Source organism: Apostichopus japonicus, chromosome 19, assembly GCF_037975245.1.
Source record: "Apostichopus japonicus isolate 1M-3 chromosome 19, ASM3797524v1, whole genome shotgun sequence".
NCBI lineage: Eukaryota > Metazoa > Echinodermata > Holothuroidea > Aspidochirotida > Stichopodidae > Apostichopus > Apostichopus japonicus.
The window spans coordinates 1,114,272-1,131,114 of record NC_092579.1 but is presented as its reverse complement, the minus strand read 5'-3'; the positions used below and the strand labels follow the sequence as shown (position 1 = coordinate 1,131,114).

At 37.1% G+C, this 16,843-nt stretch overlaps 1 protein-coding gene across 4 annotated transcripts in view; it reads left to right on the top strand.

The window, feature by feature from the left end:
- LOC139960153 (alpha-L-fucosidase-like) overlaps nucleotides 1–12,590 on the top strand; it is a 111,765-nt gene extending 99,175 nt beyond the window's left edge. For all 4 annotated transcript variants that reach the window (XM_071958308.1, XM_071958305.1, XM_071958307.1 and 1 more), the window contains exons 7-9: nucleotides 2,668–2,800; nucleotides 3,881–4,051; nucleotides 8,966–12,590. In XM_071958308.1, coding sequence (XP_071814409.1) covers nucleotides 2,668–2,800; nucleotides 3,881–4,051; nucleotides 8,966–9,221 — 560 coding nt within the window. In that variant the 3' untranslated portion in view covers nucleotides 9,222–12,590. The remainder of the gene's footprint in view (nucleotides 1–2,667; nucleotides 2,801–3,880; nucleotides 4,052–8,965) is intronic.
- The last annotated feature ends 4,253 nt before the right edge of the window (nucleotides 12,591–16,843 follow it).

Sequence of the window (16,843 nt, the reverse complement as noted above, 5' to 3'; positions counted from 1 at the left end):
CCTGTATTTCTGATTCAATCAATACAACAGTGAACTGAAATCCATCATTAATGATCTGGCAACAACTATCATGAAATCGTTTCTCGATAAACAGAGGGCTCCGTGGTTTTCCGAGCAGTAACTCGAAGCGCGCCGTGACTTGCCTTAAATTGGAGAGGAAATTGTATTAAACTGGATTAGAAGTCCGTCGTGAAATTGTCAAAGCAGCTCAAGGTTCATACGGAAAACTGTTGAATGACCCCCATGCAGATTATCAACGTGACAGAATAGCGAACGCAGACCAAAAAAAAACTGTTTAGTCTCATTGACAGTATAATAGGTTCAGAGCAATTAATTACCTCTATTTTGCCTGATGTTGCAACTGTGAAATTGCCCGATATGTTTGCTAAATTTGTTCAGACCAAAATATTCAAAATTAGAGAAAGTCTCCCACTTCTAATGCCTATTGACCATCAGCAGTCAACTCCCTTAAGGTTCGACACGTTTTGAGCCTGTCACACATGAGTTTGTTACCAAATCTGATCCAGGCGTGTCCACGGAAATCTTGTGTTCTTGATCCCCTTTCAGTCAATCTACTGAATCATTGTAATGATGAAGTTGTCCCGAATGTAACTGAAATATAAATTAAATTATCTATGAGGTCGGGCAAATTTCCGGAAACCTGCAAACAAGTTATAATCCGTCTGCTGTTAAAAAATGTGAAATTGAAAATAAAATCTTAAAAACTACTGCCCGATATCCAATTTGTCATTCCTTTCTAAGCATATTGAAAAATCTGTGTTCAAACAACTGAAAGCATAATCTAAGGCAAACTGACCTTTATGCTAAATGTCAATCAGCTTCCCTGGAGGGTTGTTGTACGGAAACTGCACTTCTTAGAGTGCATAATGATGTGCTGAAGTGCTCCGGATCGGCATAATGATGTCATCCTAATTTTATTAGATTTAAGTGCTGCCTTCGAAACAAACGAGCATACTATACTTTTACACAGGTTGTGTCATTGGTTTGGAATATCCGGATCAGTGTTTGAATGGTTCAGTTCATATCTTAAGGGTAAAGTGCAGCCTAGGAGTATTGGATCGCTCGCGTCGGAGGCTGTGGCACGTGACTGCGGCATCCTGCAAGGTTCAGTTCTGGGACCGGTCTCATTTAGTCTTTACAACCCCCCCCCCCCTTCTTTGAAGACATTATACTCTGTTATGGGTTAAACTATTTGTTGAATGCCGACCACACCCTACTGTATGTCACTTGTAAGAGAGGTATACGGTCCCCGTCGATCAAATCAAGTCCTGCATTAGTGATATCCGGCATTGGATGCATGCTAATATGCTAGCCCTAAATGATGACAAAACTGAAATAATACACTTCTCATCCAAATTTAGCGACAGATATTCTGCTTCTCCTTGTGACAGACGGATTAGTGGTATCAGTATTGCTCCTTCCTGTACTGATCGTAATCTTGGTGTAACATTCGATGATTCTGGTAGCATGTCGACTCATGTGGTAAATAAACGTAGGTCTGCCTCATACGCTATTTGGAAAATTGCCAAAATTTGGAATATATCCTGGCACAAAATTCTACCATTAATTTAATTCATGCCTTCGTCACCTCTCGATTGGATTATCGCAGCAGTTTGCTTTTCAGTCGGCCTTCCTTTGCATCAACTTCAAAAACTTCAACTTCTGCAAAACTCTGCTGCTCGCCTTGTAACTGACAGTCATCAAGTAAACAATAACTGCCCTCAGTCATCAAGTAAACAATAACTACCCTCAATTTTAGCAATCCTTTTCCCCCCCAACTCTCAAACTATATTTCCTTTTTGAAATATTTTAATGTCTACAGACTCTAGCACCTCCCAATAATTTGGGTATAATTCAGAAACTCCTAAGAATCTTCTTTTTTTTAAATTCTAGAAAGGTTAAATATGCTAATATGGGACAGAAAAGTGACCTCTAAACATTTCTAAAGCCATTAACTGTGGCGAGGTGAAGGAAAACATTGTCCAATATGACCTGTGTTACATCTCTCCAACTTGTTGCCCTGTACACGAAATAAGCATTAAGGTCTTTCCATGTAATACAAAACAAGTAGAAGAAGGAGAAAAACAAGCCAGAGATGCCTTTGATACCAAACTTTTTTATTCCCAGGACTCTATGTCCCCTTGGGCAGGTCTAAGTATTTCTGCCTCTGCCAAGTTTGAACATCTGATATATTTGTTACTTGGGGCCATTCAGTTGCTGCCCACTCACATTTGCGTTAATGCAATGAGGATTTTTACCCTTATGAATTTTGTATCAAAGTAAGAGATGTTTTTCCAGAGTTGCATTAATCACGGAGGGGACAAGCACGGGGAAATCCATCTTCACACACTCGTTTCCGCTTTACTTTCAACCAAGTAATCAGTCAATAATTCACTATACCTGGGAAAATAATCTTTTTGAAATCTTCCCACGCCAGTAGAAACTCTTTACTTTCGTTCTGCAACAATTTTCGAAGAACCAGGAGGGGAAAAAAAGCTGTTTTGTACATGTACAGACTGTTTGTGTTCTGCAAACAGCCTGTGAGGGTAGGCCTACATGTAATGGTAAAGAGTTTCAGAATTTGATTTTTGTGTGGATGATGTAACAAATTTCTTCATTTCTGTCTGTATAATACTTTCTTTCTAGGCCACTTGGTCAAACATAAATGGGAGAACTGCATGACCATTGATAAATTATCCTGGGGTTATCGACGTGACGCCACTTTGGATGATTACTTCACCATCGAGGAACTGATCAAAATTCTCATGGAGACTATCAGGTGAGCTTGCAATAATGGTGGCAACGTTGAATTACAAAACCGTGAGAGGAAGCTTGCCTAAGGTCATGAGGAGGCGATCATATAACTGCAGCTTGACCAAGCTAGGCTCATTCCAGTAATTACACGATGATGATTGCAAACTTAGCGGAGAAGCTAAAGTTATGCAACTCTGCTTTATCAGTAAGAAAGAAGAAAGGAAGCAAGGAAGGAGGGTTTAGTCGCATTTTAGCTCAATTTGCTAACAGCTGTAATGAAGCAAGTTTGTCATGGCATTAGGATTCTATGTCCATCTGTTTATCCATTTGAAGATGTCAAAGGTCACATGGGAATGTTAAGAAGTGAGAGTATAATATGATTAGTGTTACTGGGATTCACTATGGTATGTTATCAATAGAAATACAAATATAGTATATCAATAAAGAGTTTCAAAGTTTTCTCTGTATTAAAGCCCAGCAGTATCTCAAAGAAGTTCCAATACAAATGGTCAGTGTGGTTTATACCGTTTCTGTTCTGTTTCGTTTCATTGGAAAAAATCACTTTGGAAGTAGGAAAATTCATGACAATACTCATAGAGAATAATAAGTCCTTTATTTTGAACTTGCTTCAAGTCTTGCCTGCAGTTAATGGGCAGAACCACATGTAGAAAAAAAAAGCGGTTTCTTCAAACAAGAAATTTGCTTTGTACATTATGTCATCTCGTGCACATGAAAGAAGTCATATGATCACGTTTATAAATATAATTAAGATAAAGGCTGGAAAAAACAATCTGGACTAATATTTAAAATGTTTTATCTTTGAGATATGTAAGAAGGCTGCCATTTGACATGTTTTCTTATGTCATATAAAGATTGACAGTTAAAATGGACTTGTTTTTCTTTTGTTTTCCTTTTCGTATTATGCGAAAATGAACTGTATTTTCAATGAAAACTGGTTTTATGTTATTAATGTGGTGAATCCCACTGGCATTTAGACAGTAAGACTTCAGAGGCCAGACGATACTCAGTTTGAATGTTTAGGTTGCCAGGACAAAAGAATCATTCCCCTTAGATGAATCAACATTTCATATTGTTTCTTCGACAGCTGCGGTGGGAATTTATTGATGAATGTTGGTCCAACACACGACGGTCGCATAGCCCCCATCTTTGAAGAACGGCTACGTGACATGGGCAAGTGGCTTTCTGTTAATGGTGAGGCTGTCTACTCAACCAAGCCTTGGCAGCATCAAAATGACTCTCTAACTCATGGAGTTTGGTAAGAAAAACCAAGAATCAGTTTTCTTCTTGTTAGTAGGTAGTGCTTGTACCAGACATGTAAGGAGATTTCTACCCATTGCTTTGAGAAGGGCATGCTATGAAAGTGCACCTTACAGAACTGAACACTCTTGAATTTCCGATATATGGGCCACAGGTCCGGTTTTCAGCAGAAAGTTTATACTTCCTCCAGATATATATATATATTTTATATAGCGCTTTATACCAGCGATAGGTCTCAAAGCGCTTTACAGACGTTATATTACCCCTGGTCAATGAAAACCTGTCCCAGAGACAATCCCTCCAGTCGGCAGCAGTTATATACTGAGCCCAATGACAAGTTACCTCACAGGTACCCATTTAACCCCTGGGTGGAGAGAGGCAAGTGAGATAAAGCATCTTGCCCAAGAACACAACGTAATGAACTAGGCAGGAATCGAACCAGCAATCCTTGGATCACGAGTCCGACGCCTTAGCCTATTGGCCACCACGCTCTCAAGTTGTAGAGCTGGATACTTATCACTCTTGTGTACACAAACTGCATGGCCAGGCAAGATCACTGTTAATTACGCTTGAACGACTTCATAGTTGGCTTCTTTGCAGAGTGCTTAAATATTATATGTTACTGTTCCAAAGAAAGATAATCTTCTTAGACAGATAATTAGACTCATAGCCAGGAAATTAGTGACACTGGTTTGTTTACTCAAATGATTTATCAGTAGATTCAAGGCTGCACAATTTGTGTCAATTTCTGAAAGGGGCATTTAATATCATGGGGGATACCGTAACCGTCCCTCCCCCTTGCACCACCTGTCCTGCCCCTATCCTTCCCCTGCCTGCCATACACATGTTAAAAGAACTCCTGGAAGGAATGGTCTTTTTTGAGATTTAGAGAACTGTAGAACAAGTTGGCCTCTAGTATGAAAAGTTGAGGATGGACACCTTCTGATTCATTGCCAGAGGCAAAAGGAATCTACTGTATGCGATGGTGTGTGTGTGACATCTTGGCTTGTAAACACGATAACTCAAAAACTACCTATGGTAGGGGAACTTTATATTTGGTACGTGGATGCATCTTATATATGAGAAAAACCCTTTTGTTTTCTGCAGAAGAGTTCAAAGGTCATTTGAGATCAAAGTCTGAAACGTTGTAAACGAGGATGAACTTCATATTAGTATGTGCATGCACCGTATTGAGTAAAAGAAACAGTGGTTTCTGTGAAGGTCATTTGAGGTCATCAGAGGGCAAAGTCTGAAAACTTTCTAAGCTCTCCAACACAAACCCTTTCTGTGATGAATGGCATTTCCATGTCATAAAATGTCGCAGGATTTGACCTTTGCTCTTTTATGTGACTGAGAGGGTTTTTTCACTTCCTCTAATGATTTTTATCTGTAACTTTCAGAAGGGTAATAACTTTGCAATGGTCAAGTTATCGAAAACTCTCTTCTGATGTTCAGGTACTTGACTTTAGGACACATTTTCCACAGTCGGTAATATCAATCATGTGATTGATAGCTATGTAACTTTATAAGGCCAGGAATCTCCAGGCCTGCTGGCCAGCTTTCTGATTAAACTGGTTGACCGCTCTGGCTACACAGGAACATTAGATCAGAATATTATAATTGCAGTTTAATCCATTTAGCTTATTAATTCCTCCAGATAGCTTCTAAAGACCCTCAATACTTTCATAACTAAGCATATGTAGCTATATGAATGTAATACAGTGGACAACTCCTCCAGATAGCTTCTAAAGACCCTCAATACTTTCATAACTAAGCATATAGCTATATGAATGTAATACAGTGGACAACTCCTCCAGATAGCTTCTAAAGACCCTCAATACTTTCATAACTAAGCATATGTAGCTATATGAATGTAATACAGTGGACAACTCCTCCAGATAGCTTCTAAAGACCCTCAATACTTTTCATAACTAAGCATATGTAGCTATATGAATATAATACAGTGGACAACTCCTCCAGATAGCTTCTAAAGACCCTCAATACTTTCATAACTAAGCATATGTAGCTATATGAATGTAATACAGTGGACAACTCCTCCAGATAGCTTCTAAAGACCCTCAATACTTTCATAACTAAGCATATGTAGCTATATGAATGTAATACAGTGGACAACTCCTCCAGATAGCTTCTAAAGACCCTCAATACTTTCATAACTAAGCATATGTAGCTATATGAATGTAATACAGTGGACAACTCCTCCAGATAGCTTCTAAAGACCCTCAATACTTTCATTACTAAGCATATAGTTATATGAATGTAATACAGTGGACAACTCCTCCAGATAGCTTCTAAAGACCCTCAATACTTTCATAACTAAGCATATGTAGCTATATGAATGTAATACAGTGGACAACTCCTCCAGATAGCTTCTAAAGACCCTCAATACTTTCATAACTAAGCATATAGCTATATGAATGCAATACAGTGGACAACTCCTCCAGATAGCTTCTAAAGACCCTCAATACTTTCATAACTAAGCATATAGCTATGTGAATGCAATACAGTGGACAACTCCTCCAGATAGCTTCTAAAGACCCTCAATACTCTCATAACTAAGCAAATAGCTATGTGAATGTAATACAGTGGACAACTCCTCCAGATAGCTTCTAAAGACCCTCAATACTTTCATAACTAAGCATATAGCTATGTGAATGTAATACAGTGGACAACTCCTCCAGATAGCTTCTAAAGACCCTCAATACTCTCATAACTAAGCAAATAGCTATGTGAATGTAATACAGTGGACAACTCCTCCAGATAGCTTCTAAAGACCCTCAATACTTTCATAACTAAGCAAATAGCTATGTGAATGTAATACAGTGGACAACTCCTCCAGATAGCTTCTAAAGACCCTCAATACTTTCATAACTAAGCAAATAGCTATATGAATGTAATACAGTGGACAACTCCTCCAGATAGCTTCTAAAGACCCTCAATACTTTCATAACTAAGCAAATAGCTATATGAATGTAATACAGTGGACAACTCCTCCAGATAGCTTCTAAAGACCCTCAATACTTTCATAACTAAGCAAATAGCTATATGAATGTAATACAGTGGACAACTCCTCCAGATAGCTTCTAAAGACCCTCAATACTTTCATAACTAAGCATATGTAGCTACATGAATGTAATACAGTGGACAACTCCTCCAGATAGCTTCTAAAGACCCTCAATACTTTCATAACTAAGCATATGTAGCTATATGAATGTAATACAGTGGACAACTCCTCCAGATAGCTTCTAAAGACCCTCGATACTTTCATAACTAAGCATATGTAGCTATATGAATGTAATACAGTGGACAATGTTATTATCATTAATCCAGCCAGTTTACAAACAAGAGCATTACTTATATTGTTGTTGGAGAAAGTCCTCCAAGGGCTTTACGGTTTTATTTTTTATTTTATTTATTTTTGTTCTATCACAACATAAGTATGACATATGACATAGAAGGAGATAAGAAACAAAACTTGTGAAAGGAAGTGTACTAAAAAACCCTATAGGGCTTGTCGGGTAGTAACACTCCCTAAAAAAATATACAGAACTTTACAATTAGAAAAGAGTACCAAAAGAAGAAAAAAAACAGAACAAACAGAACCACCCTTCCTCTCCCTTCCCTCACTCCCCTCACCCCCAAGTTCATGCCACATTAAGTACAGTAGAGTTTTTACATTGTAGTTACGAAATACAAAGTACTCCATCTGCACTCAGTTGGGACAATGTTTCCCTATACTGTCCTATCATGTTCCACTTCAGAGAACTCATAGTGTCAGTAGGAATATCATGTTTTTATCAGATAAAGATTAGGAATTGTTTATATTGTCAATATGAGTGCTTTGAAGCATGATATGGGAGGACAGTTTAGAGATGTATTAGCATTACAAAAATTGTCCCGACTGGCTGCCATCTGTGTTTAAGATTGGTTCCAGGCACTCTCACCTTGTGCACCCTCTACATAGAAGAGGGCTATGATCAAATGTAGACCATTTGTTTTGATTAATTACATATATTAGTGATGCAAACCTTGCTGATAAGTAAAGAAAAAAGCTGCTGATAACAATATTGCCTTTTAGAAAATGGGGTCAGTTTCCTGTGACCGTGTTAGAATTTCGAAGACAGAACGACGAATTGACACATTTAGTGCAGCCTGTAGCTAAAGAAACGGTAATCATGTAATTTGTTTGACTGAGAGCAATTCCTTAGATGTTAATCAAGAGTAACTTCTTCCGCAAGGTCCCTGGATCTCGTTTTAGTCAAAGTGTTCATCCAAGTTAATCCTACACATCAAAGGAGACCTAATATTAGAGTGATGCGTGGATGAAAAAAAGTTTCTCTGAATCTTGTAAATCTGCAAGTTACACTGAAATCGTCTATTCTCTTAAAAAGAGAAAGTAAACCTGTTATCGTGAGAGAGAATTCTCAGTCAACTTTTCGGTATAGGAGTGCTGGTTTTGGTTCACCAAGCAAAGTTAGATGTTATAAAATACTGACAATAATGAAATTTTCAAAATTCAAAGAAAAATTTGTGAGAGCACTTGTTTTTCATATATTTCTCTTTGAGAAGCCTCGTTTATATCAAAGTATGTTTCTAAGCTTCAGTAAAAGGTTTTGAATCATCTGCTGTGAAAAGGAGTTCCTCAAGATTGTGATCTCTAGAAATGTTCAAATGACAGATAGAAAGATATTCTTATCGGTCTCAAATTGTACAAGAAGAAGTTCTTTGATTGGATTCAAATAACAGATAGTGTGTGCAAGTATAGTGGTTTAGTGTCTGTCTTCCATAAAGGTAAATTTAATAAGTTTTAATGTGGTTTCCTTTTCCAGAGATTCACTCTTTGGGTTTACATACTCTCACCTCTCATCTACTTATCTTATGTCTTCCTGCGCAGGTATACGAGCAAAACTGGCCGGTCAAACACATATGTCTATGCAACCGTGTTGAAGTGGCCAAAAACTAACACTTTAAATCTGATGGGTGTTAAATCCAAGAAAATTCAGCAGTTACAGATGTTAGGCTACTCAGAGAATGTCAAATGGATGAAAAGTGACAGTGAGGGAATTGTGGTGACCCTCCCTTCCTTCAGTCCCGCAGAGGTGCCATGCCAGTGGGCGTGGGTGCTGAAGTTTACTCTACCACTTCAGTAAGTAGGAAACTCACTAGGGTAATATACTCATGACTTGAGAGATGTTATATACAGCTTTGTGATTGGCTGGTCAGAGTTTGATCGGTTGGGGATAGGTAACAGACAAAGGCATAGTAAAGATGGAGGCATGTTCTCTAATTTAGGATAAGGTTTGCATGCCTCCAATAATGCATCATAATGCTTCTAGCAGATAACTGATGCCGTGCTAGGGAATTTGTTAATGGCTCTCTTGGTATGGGGTAATGGTATAATGGTTATAGGACTAAAATCAGTTGATACTGATATACTGAAACGAAACAAGGTGAACCACCAAAGTAGCCTTATCTTCTCTCATTTTGCTGTTGAATTAATGCAATAGTTTAGATTTAAGTGAAAGTATGTTCACCCAGAGTAGACAGACATTGGAATTAGTTCTATTGCTAAGTTTGAGGAGATTGAATGGTGTTTTTTACATGAGCAAAATACATTTTGGAATAAAATGTGTAATATCACACAGAGACTCCACAATAAATTGTGGATTTTTTTTGGAAGAAAGTTCATAACATCATATGTATGAAACAATTAACATCATTATTGCTATTGAGGGTGAAGGGGGGGTAATTTTCGTAATCAGAAATTATCCCTTGGGAAGGTAGTTGTTGAACTTTAGCTGATGTCAACACTATTTCAGTAATTTTTTACACTTTTATACAATATCATGATATTATGTCTCTGTTATTATAGCAATTATTCTTATCAAACATGAAAAGTGGATTTTGTTCTCATGTTTGGTCCTTGAGGGATGATTTTATTCCATTTGCATTTATATTTTAATAAGTAGATAAGTGCAATGACAGAAGTTTAAAATTATTGATGATGTTAATGGTCATAATGAAATAATGAAATGAAATAATGAAATAATAATTCTGAAATGCTTGTGGTGAAATCTATGACAGTGTATGCTCTCAATGTAGAGAAGTTTGAGGAAATTCTGCTTATTCTTCAAGAACAACAAAGTAGTCACTTTGGTCAGTTATGAAGAATTTGCGAGCTCAAAAGATTCCTGGATAATGTCTTAGGAGAAAACAGACCTAACAATCACTTATCTATGTGATGGAGATTATTGTGAGGGGACGGGGAGGGGGGTTCATGGTAAACAACTCCTGCTGAAAGAACTCAGATATGTCTAATGTTAAAGGAGTGATCAAAGTCTGAGAAACAGAAAAATCTTTCTGGAGAATATTAAATATGACTTAATGCCCAACATACTAAATTGGATGAAGAAGGATTTATAGGCCATTTCAATAACAGAAGATGGTTAACGAAGGAGACAACGGTTATAGAAAATGACAAGTATTGATCAATGGTTATACAAAATGACAAGTATTGATCAATGGTTATTGAAAATAAAAAGTATTGATCAATGGTTATAGAAAATGAAAAGTATTGATCAATGGTTATAGAAAACAAAAGGTTTGATCAATAGTTATAGAAAATGACAAGTATTGATCAATGGTTATACAAAATGACAAGTATTGATCAATGGTTATTGAAAATAAAAAGTATTGATCAATGGTTATAGAAAATGAAAAGTATTGATCAATGGTTATAGAAAACAAAAGGTTTGATCAATAGTTATAGAAAATGAAAAGTATTGATCAATGGTTATAGAAAACAAAAGGTTTGATCAATAGTTATAGAAAATGACAAGTATTGATCAATGGTTATACAAAATGACAAGTATTGATCAATGGTTATTGAAAATAAAAAGTATTGATCAATGGTTATAGAAAATGAAAAGTATTGATCAATGGTTATAGAAAACAAAAGGTTTGATCAATAGTTATAGAAAATGACAAGTATTGATCAATGGTTATAGAAAATAAAAAGTATTGATCAATGGTTATAGAAAACAAAAGGTTTGATCAATAGTTATAGAAAATGACAAGTATTGATCAATGGTTATAGAAAATGAAAAGTATTGATCAATGGTTATAGAAAACAAAAGGTTTGATCAATAGTTATAGAAAATGACAAGTATTGATCAATGGTTATAGAAAATAAAAAGTATTGATCAATGGTTATAGAAAACAAAAGGTTTGATCATTGGTTAGAGAAAATGACAAGTATTGATCAATGGTTATAGAAAATGAGATTGTATGGTGTCACTGTCAGTGATCTCATGTACATTTCTAGTTACTCTACCTCATTCATTGATGTTTTTGGTTTAATATTGCTTCTTATCATTCAATGGTTTCTACAATTCTTTGGGTTATCAACACTTTAAGTAAACAATTAATCGCCCAAGACGGGCTTAAGTTATTTTGTTTCTAATATGCTTGTCGCTGCCTGACAGTATTACCTCTTTTAATTATTTATAACATCAGTGCAGGCATAGGACTGAGGATAGTAATGTTCCATGGGAGAGGGGAGAGGAATGGGCAGGCATAGGAACATGAAATATTGCAGTAATGCAACTGAAATATTGCATATGGTTCATTTTAATAGTAACTTAGAACATGTAGTGTAGACTTTATTTTTACATTGTATGTATGGTGTGGGGTCTCATATTTGAAGGAAATATGTTTTGTCTTTCTTGTTGTCCATTTGATAAATGTTACATCTTATGTGTAGCAGTATAAACAATAAGCGTGTATACGCTCAATAAATCTTTTTATTTCATAATAATAACATAAACTTCTTATAAAGGGCTTTCCATGAAATCTCAAAGCGCTGTACAGCATAAAATGTTAAAGTTTAAAATTATAATAAAAATGCACAATGTGAAAACACAATGTTTTTTCCATCATTATGCAATCATTAATGATCTCTTGTAAAGTTATACCCAGCATTGACCATGCTGGTTCATGGAATTTGAGATCTGAAGGAATGAATTCAATTAAAAGAATTAGTTTTTTTGTCGTTAAGTTTTTATCTTTGATATTGGTATATGTCCATTCATGATTCCGCTTCTAGCAGAAAGTGCTCACTCTATGAGTAAATGATTTTTGTATGAAATGCACAAAAATGCTTTAAAAGCCCTAAACCTCTATTCTGTGCAAGAGAGGAATAGAAACATGATTTCATTCAGTTGTGGTTATCTTTTATGTTTAATACAGTTTATGGCAATATTTCATAACAACTTTGACGAAATGATTAATTCATTATTTTTACTTTCGATGGCGATACTCTCCATGTAATGAAGTAACTTGAATAAAAATGAAAAGGTGGTGGTGGGGAGGGGCTATTATAGGAGCCCCTCTCTACCCCTACCCCCCTTTTCATTGCTCTACCAGTGGACGTGTAATGTAACTGTTCTTAACGGTTTGTAATGTAACAGTAGCAGTTCATGTCATTTTATGATGGATGAATAAAGATGAATCTTTCTCTACCATATGACTAAGATTGTTTTGTTCAGCAGATACTTTTGCAATAATAATAAAGTGGCCACTTATAACGCGCCATATCTGTCAACTTGACACTCCTGACGCAGGTTTACAATCTTGTTCAAGGCCAAGGCCCTCTCACACGACTTTACAACTTAACCCCTGGTCATTGGTAGCTTGTCACACCCACACACCAAAGTGTGCACAATTCAATCAATCTCTCCTGGGGCACCACATTGCACCACAACCACGTGTCCCCCGGGGGACTTCCCATAGGGTGCAGCCACAAACCGGCGCACGCAACTATATTTACAAGTTACCTCGCAAGTCCCCATTTATATACCTGGGTGAAGAGAGGCAACGGTGATAAATTGCCTTGCCCAAGGACACAATGATCTGGCCAGGGCTCGAACCTGTTATCCTTAGATCCCAAGTCCACTGCCTTAACCACTTGACCACAACGCCCTCACGTATTACCAAAGAGTTGAGTGTGGAACATGCATGCCTGTGACTCACAGCTTATTTTTGTAAACATGGTATCTCGAATGAAAATCCCATAGTAATGGATACATAGATGCACAACAACGTATATCTCTCGACCACTTTTCGTTCCGAATTTTATTTTCAAAAATATGCAGAAATCTAGTGACTGACCATCAGAGGTTCCCCTCCGACCTTCTTCTTCCTCTCTCGCCCTAACAGTTTTTGTTCTGTTTTACTTTAAACAGTTTGAGATTGGTAAACCCCTACCATTGTTTATCATTTTAGATAATATAATAGTTAGATACATCGAAGGTAATGAACTTCTCTGGAGTAATTGTCCTTTCCTGAAATTTTAATTAATATTTGTAATTTTAGATAGTACTTTAAGACCACTTACCAAATTCTTAATTCAAAACAACGTTTGAATATTACTAGTGATGTATTAAATGAGTAATTTCTTTGAGTCATAATGGTTTCTCCATTTCTCTCTATTGAATTAACATCAAGTTTCAAATTTACGCGTTATATCCACTTGGGTATTTCACTGTAATAAACATTTTCTCCCTTTTAAGAGGCCAGTGGTGTGAATTGTGCGCCACTTGTGGTTGTCATGGTGATTCAAACATCACATTTTTTCACTTCATATTAATTAATGTGTTTGCCGGGACCAGATACCTTGTGGAATGTATGCTTAAAAGTATATGATATTTTTTCGTTCGGAATTTATCCTAAAAGTACATTCAAAGTCGTCAGTCGTTGAACTTTAACTTTAATCTCACTTTAATGTAGTAACATTGTCTTTTCCTCTTTGTTGAATTCAGAAACGGAGAAATAATAAATCTTTCCATCTGGAATTGAAATATTCGATCTGGAGTAATTGTCCGGTTATTCGATTAACTGAATCGGTGTCCTTGCTGGTCTTAGCGGCTCCTTTCAATCAAGGTTGCAATGACCATTTTCCCATTCCTCTGAATATATATGCCGAGTCATTGTACTGTATGCCGTATAAGCGATGTCTCATAAAGTGATAACAGCTTGTTTTACAAGTCAATGTATATTCCTGAAGTTTCACACTTAAAGTGACATAACGATGTGAAAAGTACTTGTAAAATTTTCAAAAGTTCAGAGATGATTTTGGATATTTAAATGAACTTTGGGTTTTAATACGTTTTTCAAGGAAGATGATATATATTTTAATTGAGGAAAATATAAAAATCGGATATTCGTCGATATTCCCAACAGCACGTGTGTGGTGCGACGCACAGACGCTGTTAATTTCTGGATTATATAATGATAAGGGGAAAGGGAGAGAGAAACTTGTATCAAAGTAACCAGGTGTGGTATTTTGACCATGGCAGGATTCTCTTCAGATATTAAAATGTATGTAATACTTTATATACAGTAAAATGTAACTTTAGCTTAAAGTGACAGGACTGATCTATCGTTGCTAATCATACGTTTGTATCTTTTATTTATGTGTAGTATTTCTCTACTAGTATTTCACTACTAGAGTAGTAAATAGGACACCTCCCCGCCACATCACCCCACCTCCCCACCCCACATCCCCACCTCCCACAACACACACCCACATCACCTCCTTTCCTGGACGGACAATCATTATGATGACCAGCTATACTCACCATAACACCTTATTCAGTTTCCCACGCCGCACTGGTGTCCTATTCAGCTAATCACGAAATCACCGTCTAGTTGTTGGATCGGACAGAAATGATGACGTAGAATAGTATATAATACATTCCATTAAAGTTCGTCTCATTACGTCATCAACTACTCCAAATATCAAATTGAGCAAATCCGAAACTCTTTGAACTCGCGTTTGGTTGCTACTCCACCTCTCTCCTCTATCCATTTGAATTGCTGAACTCCAGCATGTCTCACCTTCCCCTTCCCGTTCCCCTTCCCTCATCCCTCCCACCATCCCCAAAGATGATGGTTGCGATTGCGTCTACTCTAAATTCATCTTACGACAGAAAAGACTGTTGCTCCAACATTTGACAACTTTCTCAAATACCGGGCGGGGGAGGGTGGTGGCGGGGCGGGGCGGGGCGGGGCGGGGGGCTTAAGCGCACTCCGTTTAATAACATTGAATAAGTGTAGCCATGGAAAACCACGCTTTTTCCCCTCGAAAATAAAATATACAGACAAATGATCCCATCTACATTCCTTTTAAAATGTTCCTTTGAAAGATGATTATGGAGCCTGAAGCTTTTGTCACAGCTTGCGTTTACCACGTGACCTTCCAAAATGTCAAGACAAACGCAAACCAATTTAAAAGGAAGAAAAGACTTTGAGAAAACGAGCAGGATATTACGATGTATGGTCACTGTATATCGTCTCCAAAATTAGTTTATAACACGGTACCTTTCAATTAATAGGGGCGGTGAGGGGGTAGGGTGAGGTGGGGTGGGGTGTTTAGAGGCAGGGGTGGTTAAACAATAAAGCAATTGAAGAATCCTCACCTTACCCGCTGTTAAAACAGTGGGCTACGTAGTAAAAAGAACATTTATACAAAGGTTCAAGAATACCATTTACCCGGGTCTCAGTGTTAGATAAAGTATTAAGGCTCTTCAATGGAAGTGACTGAGCTGCCTAGTCTAGCATATAGAATTAACAGATAACTCACGGTACGTCACTTTAAATTTTAACTTCTTGTTTTCCCAAGATCTCTCGAATCATTCACCGTGGCGGAAATCACAAACACGATTGTCTCAATATCACTTATAAGAAGAAAAAAAGAGATAAAATATACAAAATTCAAGGTATGGCAACCGTTATCAATCAAGCATCTCGATGATAAAAAACATAAAGGCCGTTTGGTCATATGTTAATGAATTCTTCAGATGGAGCTCGGCAAGGTTCTCTCTGGTGATGCATAGCGACCCGGGTAATGAAATCTGCTACTATTTTCATCGGAATAAATTTATCCCCCGAGATGCTCAATTTCAAATTTAATATCTCTAGTTTTAAAATTAAAGTACAACGACAGGATTCTCCCTCTTTTTGTTTTTCCTCATGTGCTTCGGGAGGCAATTAGGAGCATTTCCGATCTGGGGTCTAATAATCGTTGCACTATATGTACAAAACCAAATGAGAAAAAAATTGTTTAACCAAAACTGTTTTATCTACTGGAAATTCCCGTTTAGGTATAATAAGTAAAAGTATATGAGAGCCTGGCGACTTGATTTTAGCAGGACTGTCTTAGCCTCTGGAGAAAATCCTGCTAGGATCAAAACGGCGGGCACCATTTACACCCCCATAACATGCTGTTGCTTTATGGTGTAGAAATTAATCACATGAAATAACATTCTACGTGTCTTTTAATGAATCCCTTGGCTTTTACTAAGTCTTGAGATCTCTAGCGATTGAAATTTTTATTTTTCTTATTTGAATTTTACTTTGATGGCGACAAAATGTGCTTTTGACTTAAATGAACGCATACGGTAAATAACAATAGAGGGATATTTTTTGGATCATTTCCCCTACCTCAACCCCCCCCCCCCCTAACCCCCATCCCAGTTAATTAATCGGGGTCTTGGTAAGGGGCGTCAAAAATGACGTGGTGCCTTAAAAATACATAATTGCGAATTGTTCTCATTTCCATAATTCCTCACCTCTCTTTTTATAGAAAGATATTTGATTGAAAGATTTGAAAAGGGATTTTCGACCCCACCCCCACCCACCCCCACACCCTTCCAGTAGTTCTACTGAACATTTTGGCCTCAATAACACATTTCATATAATCTAACTAAAGTCG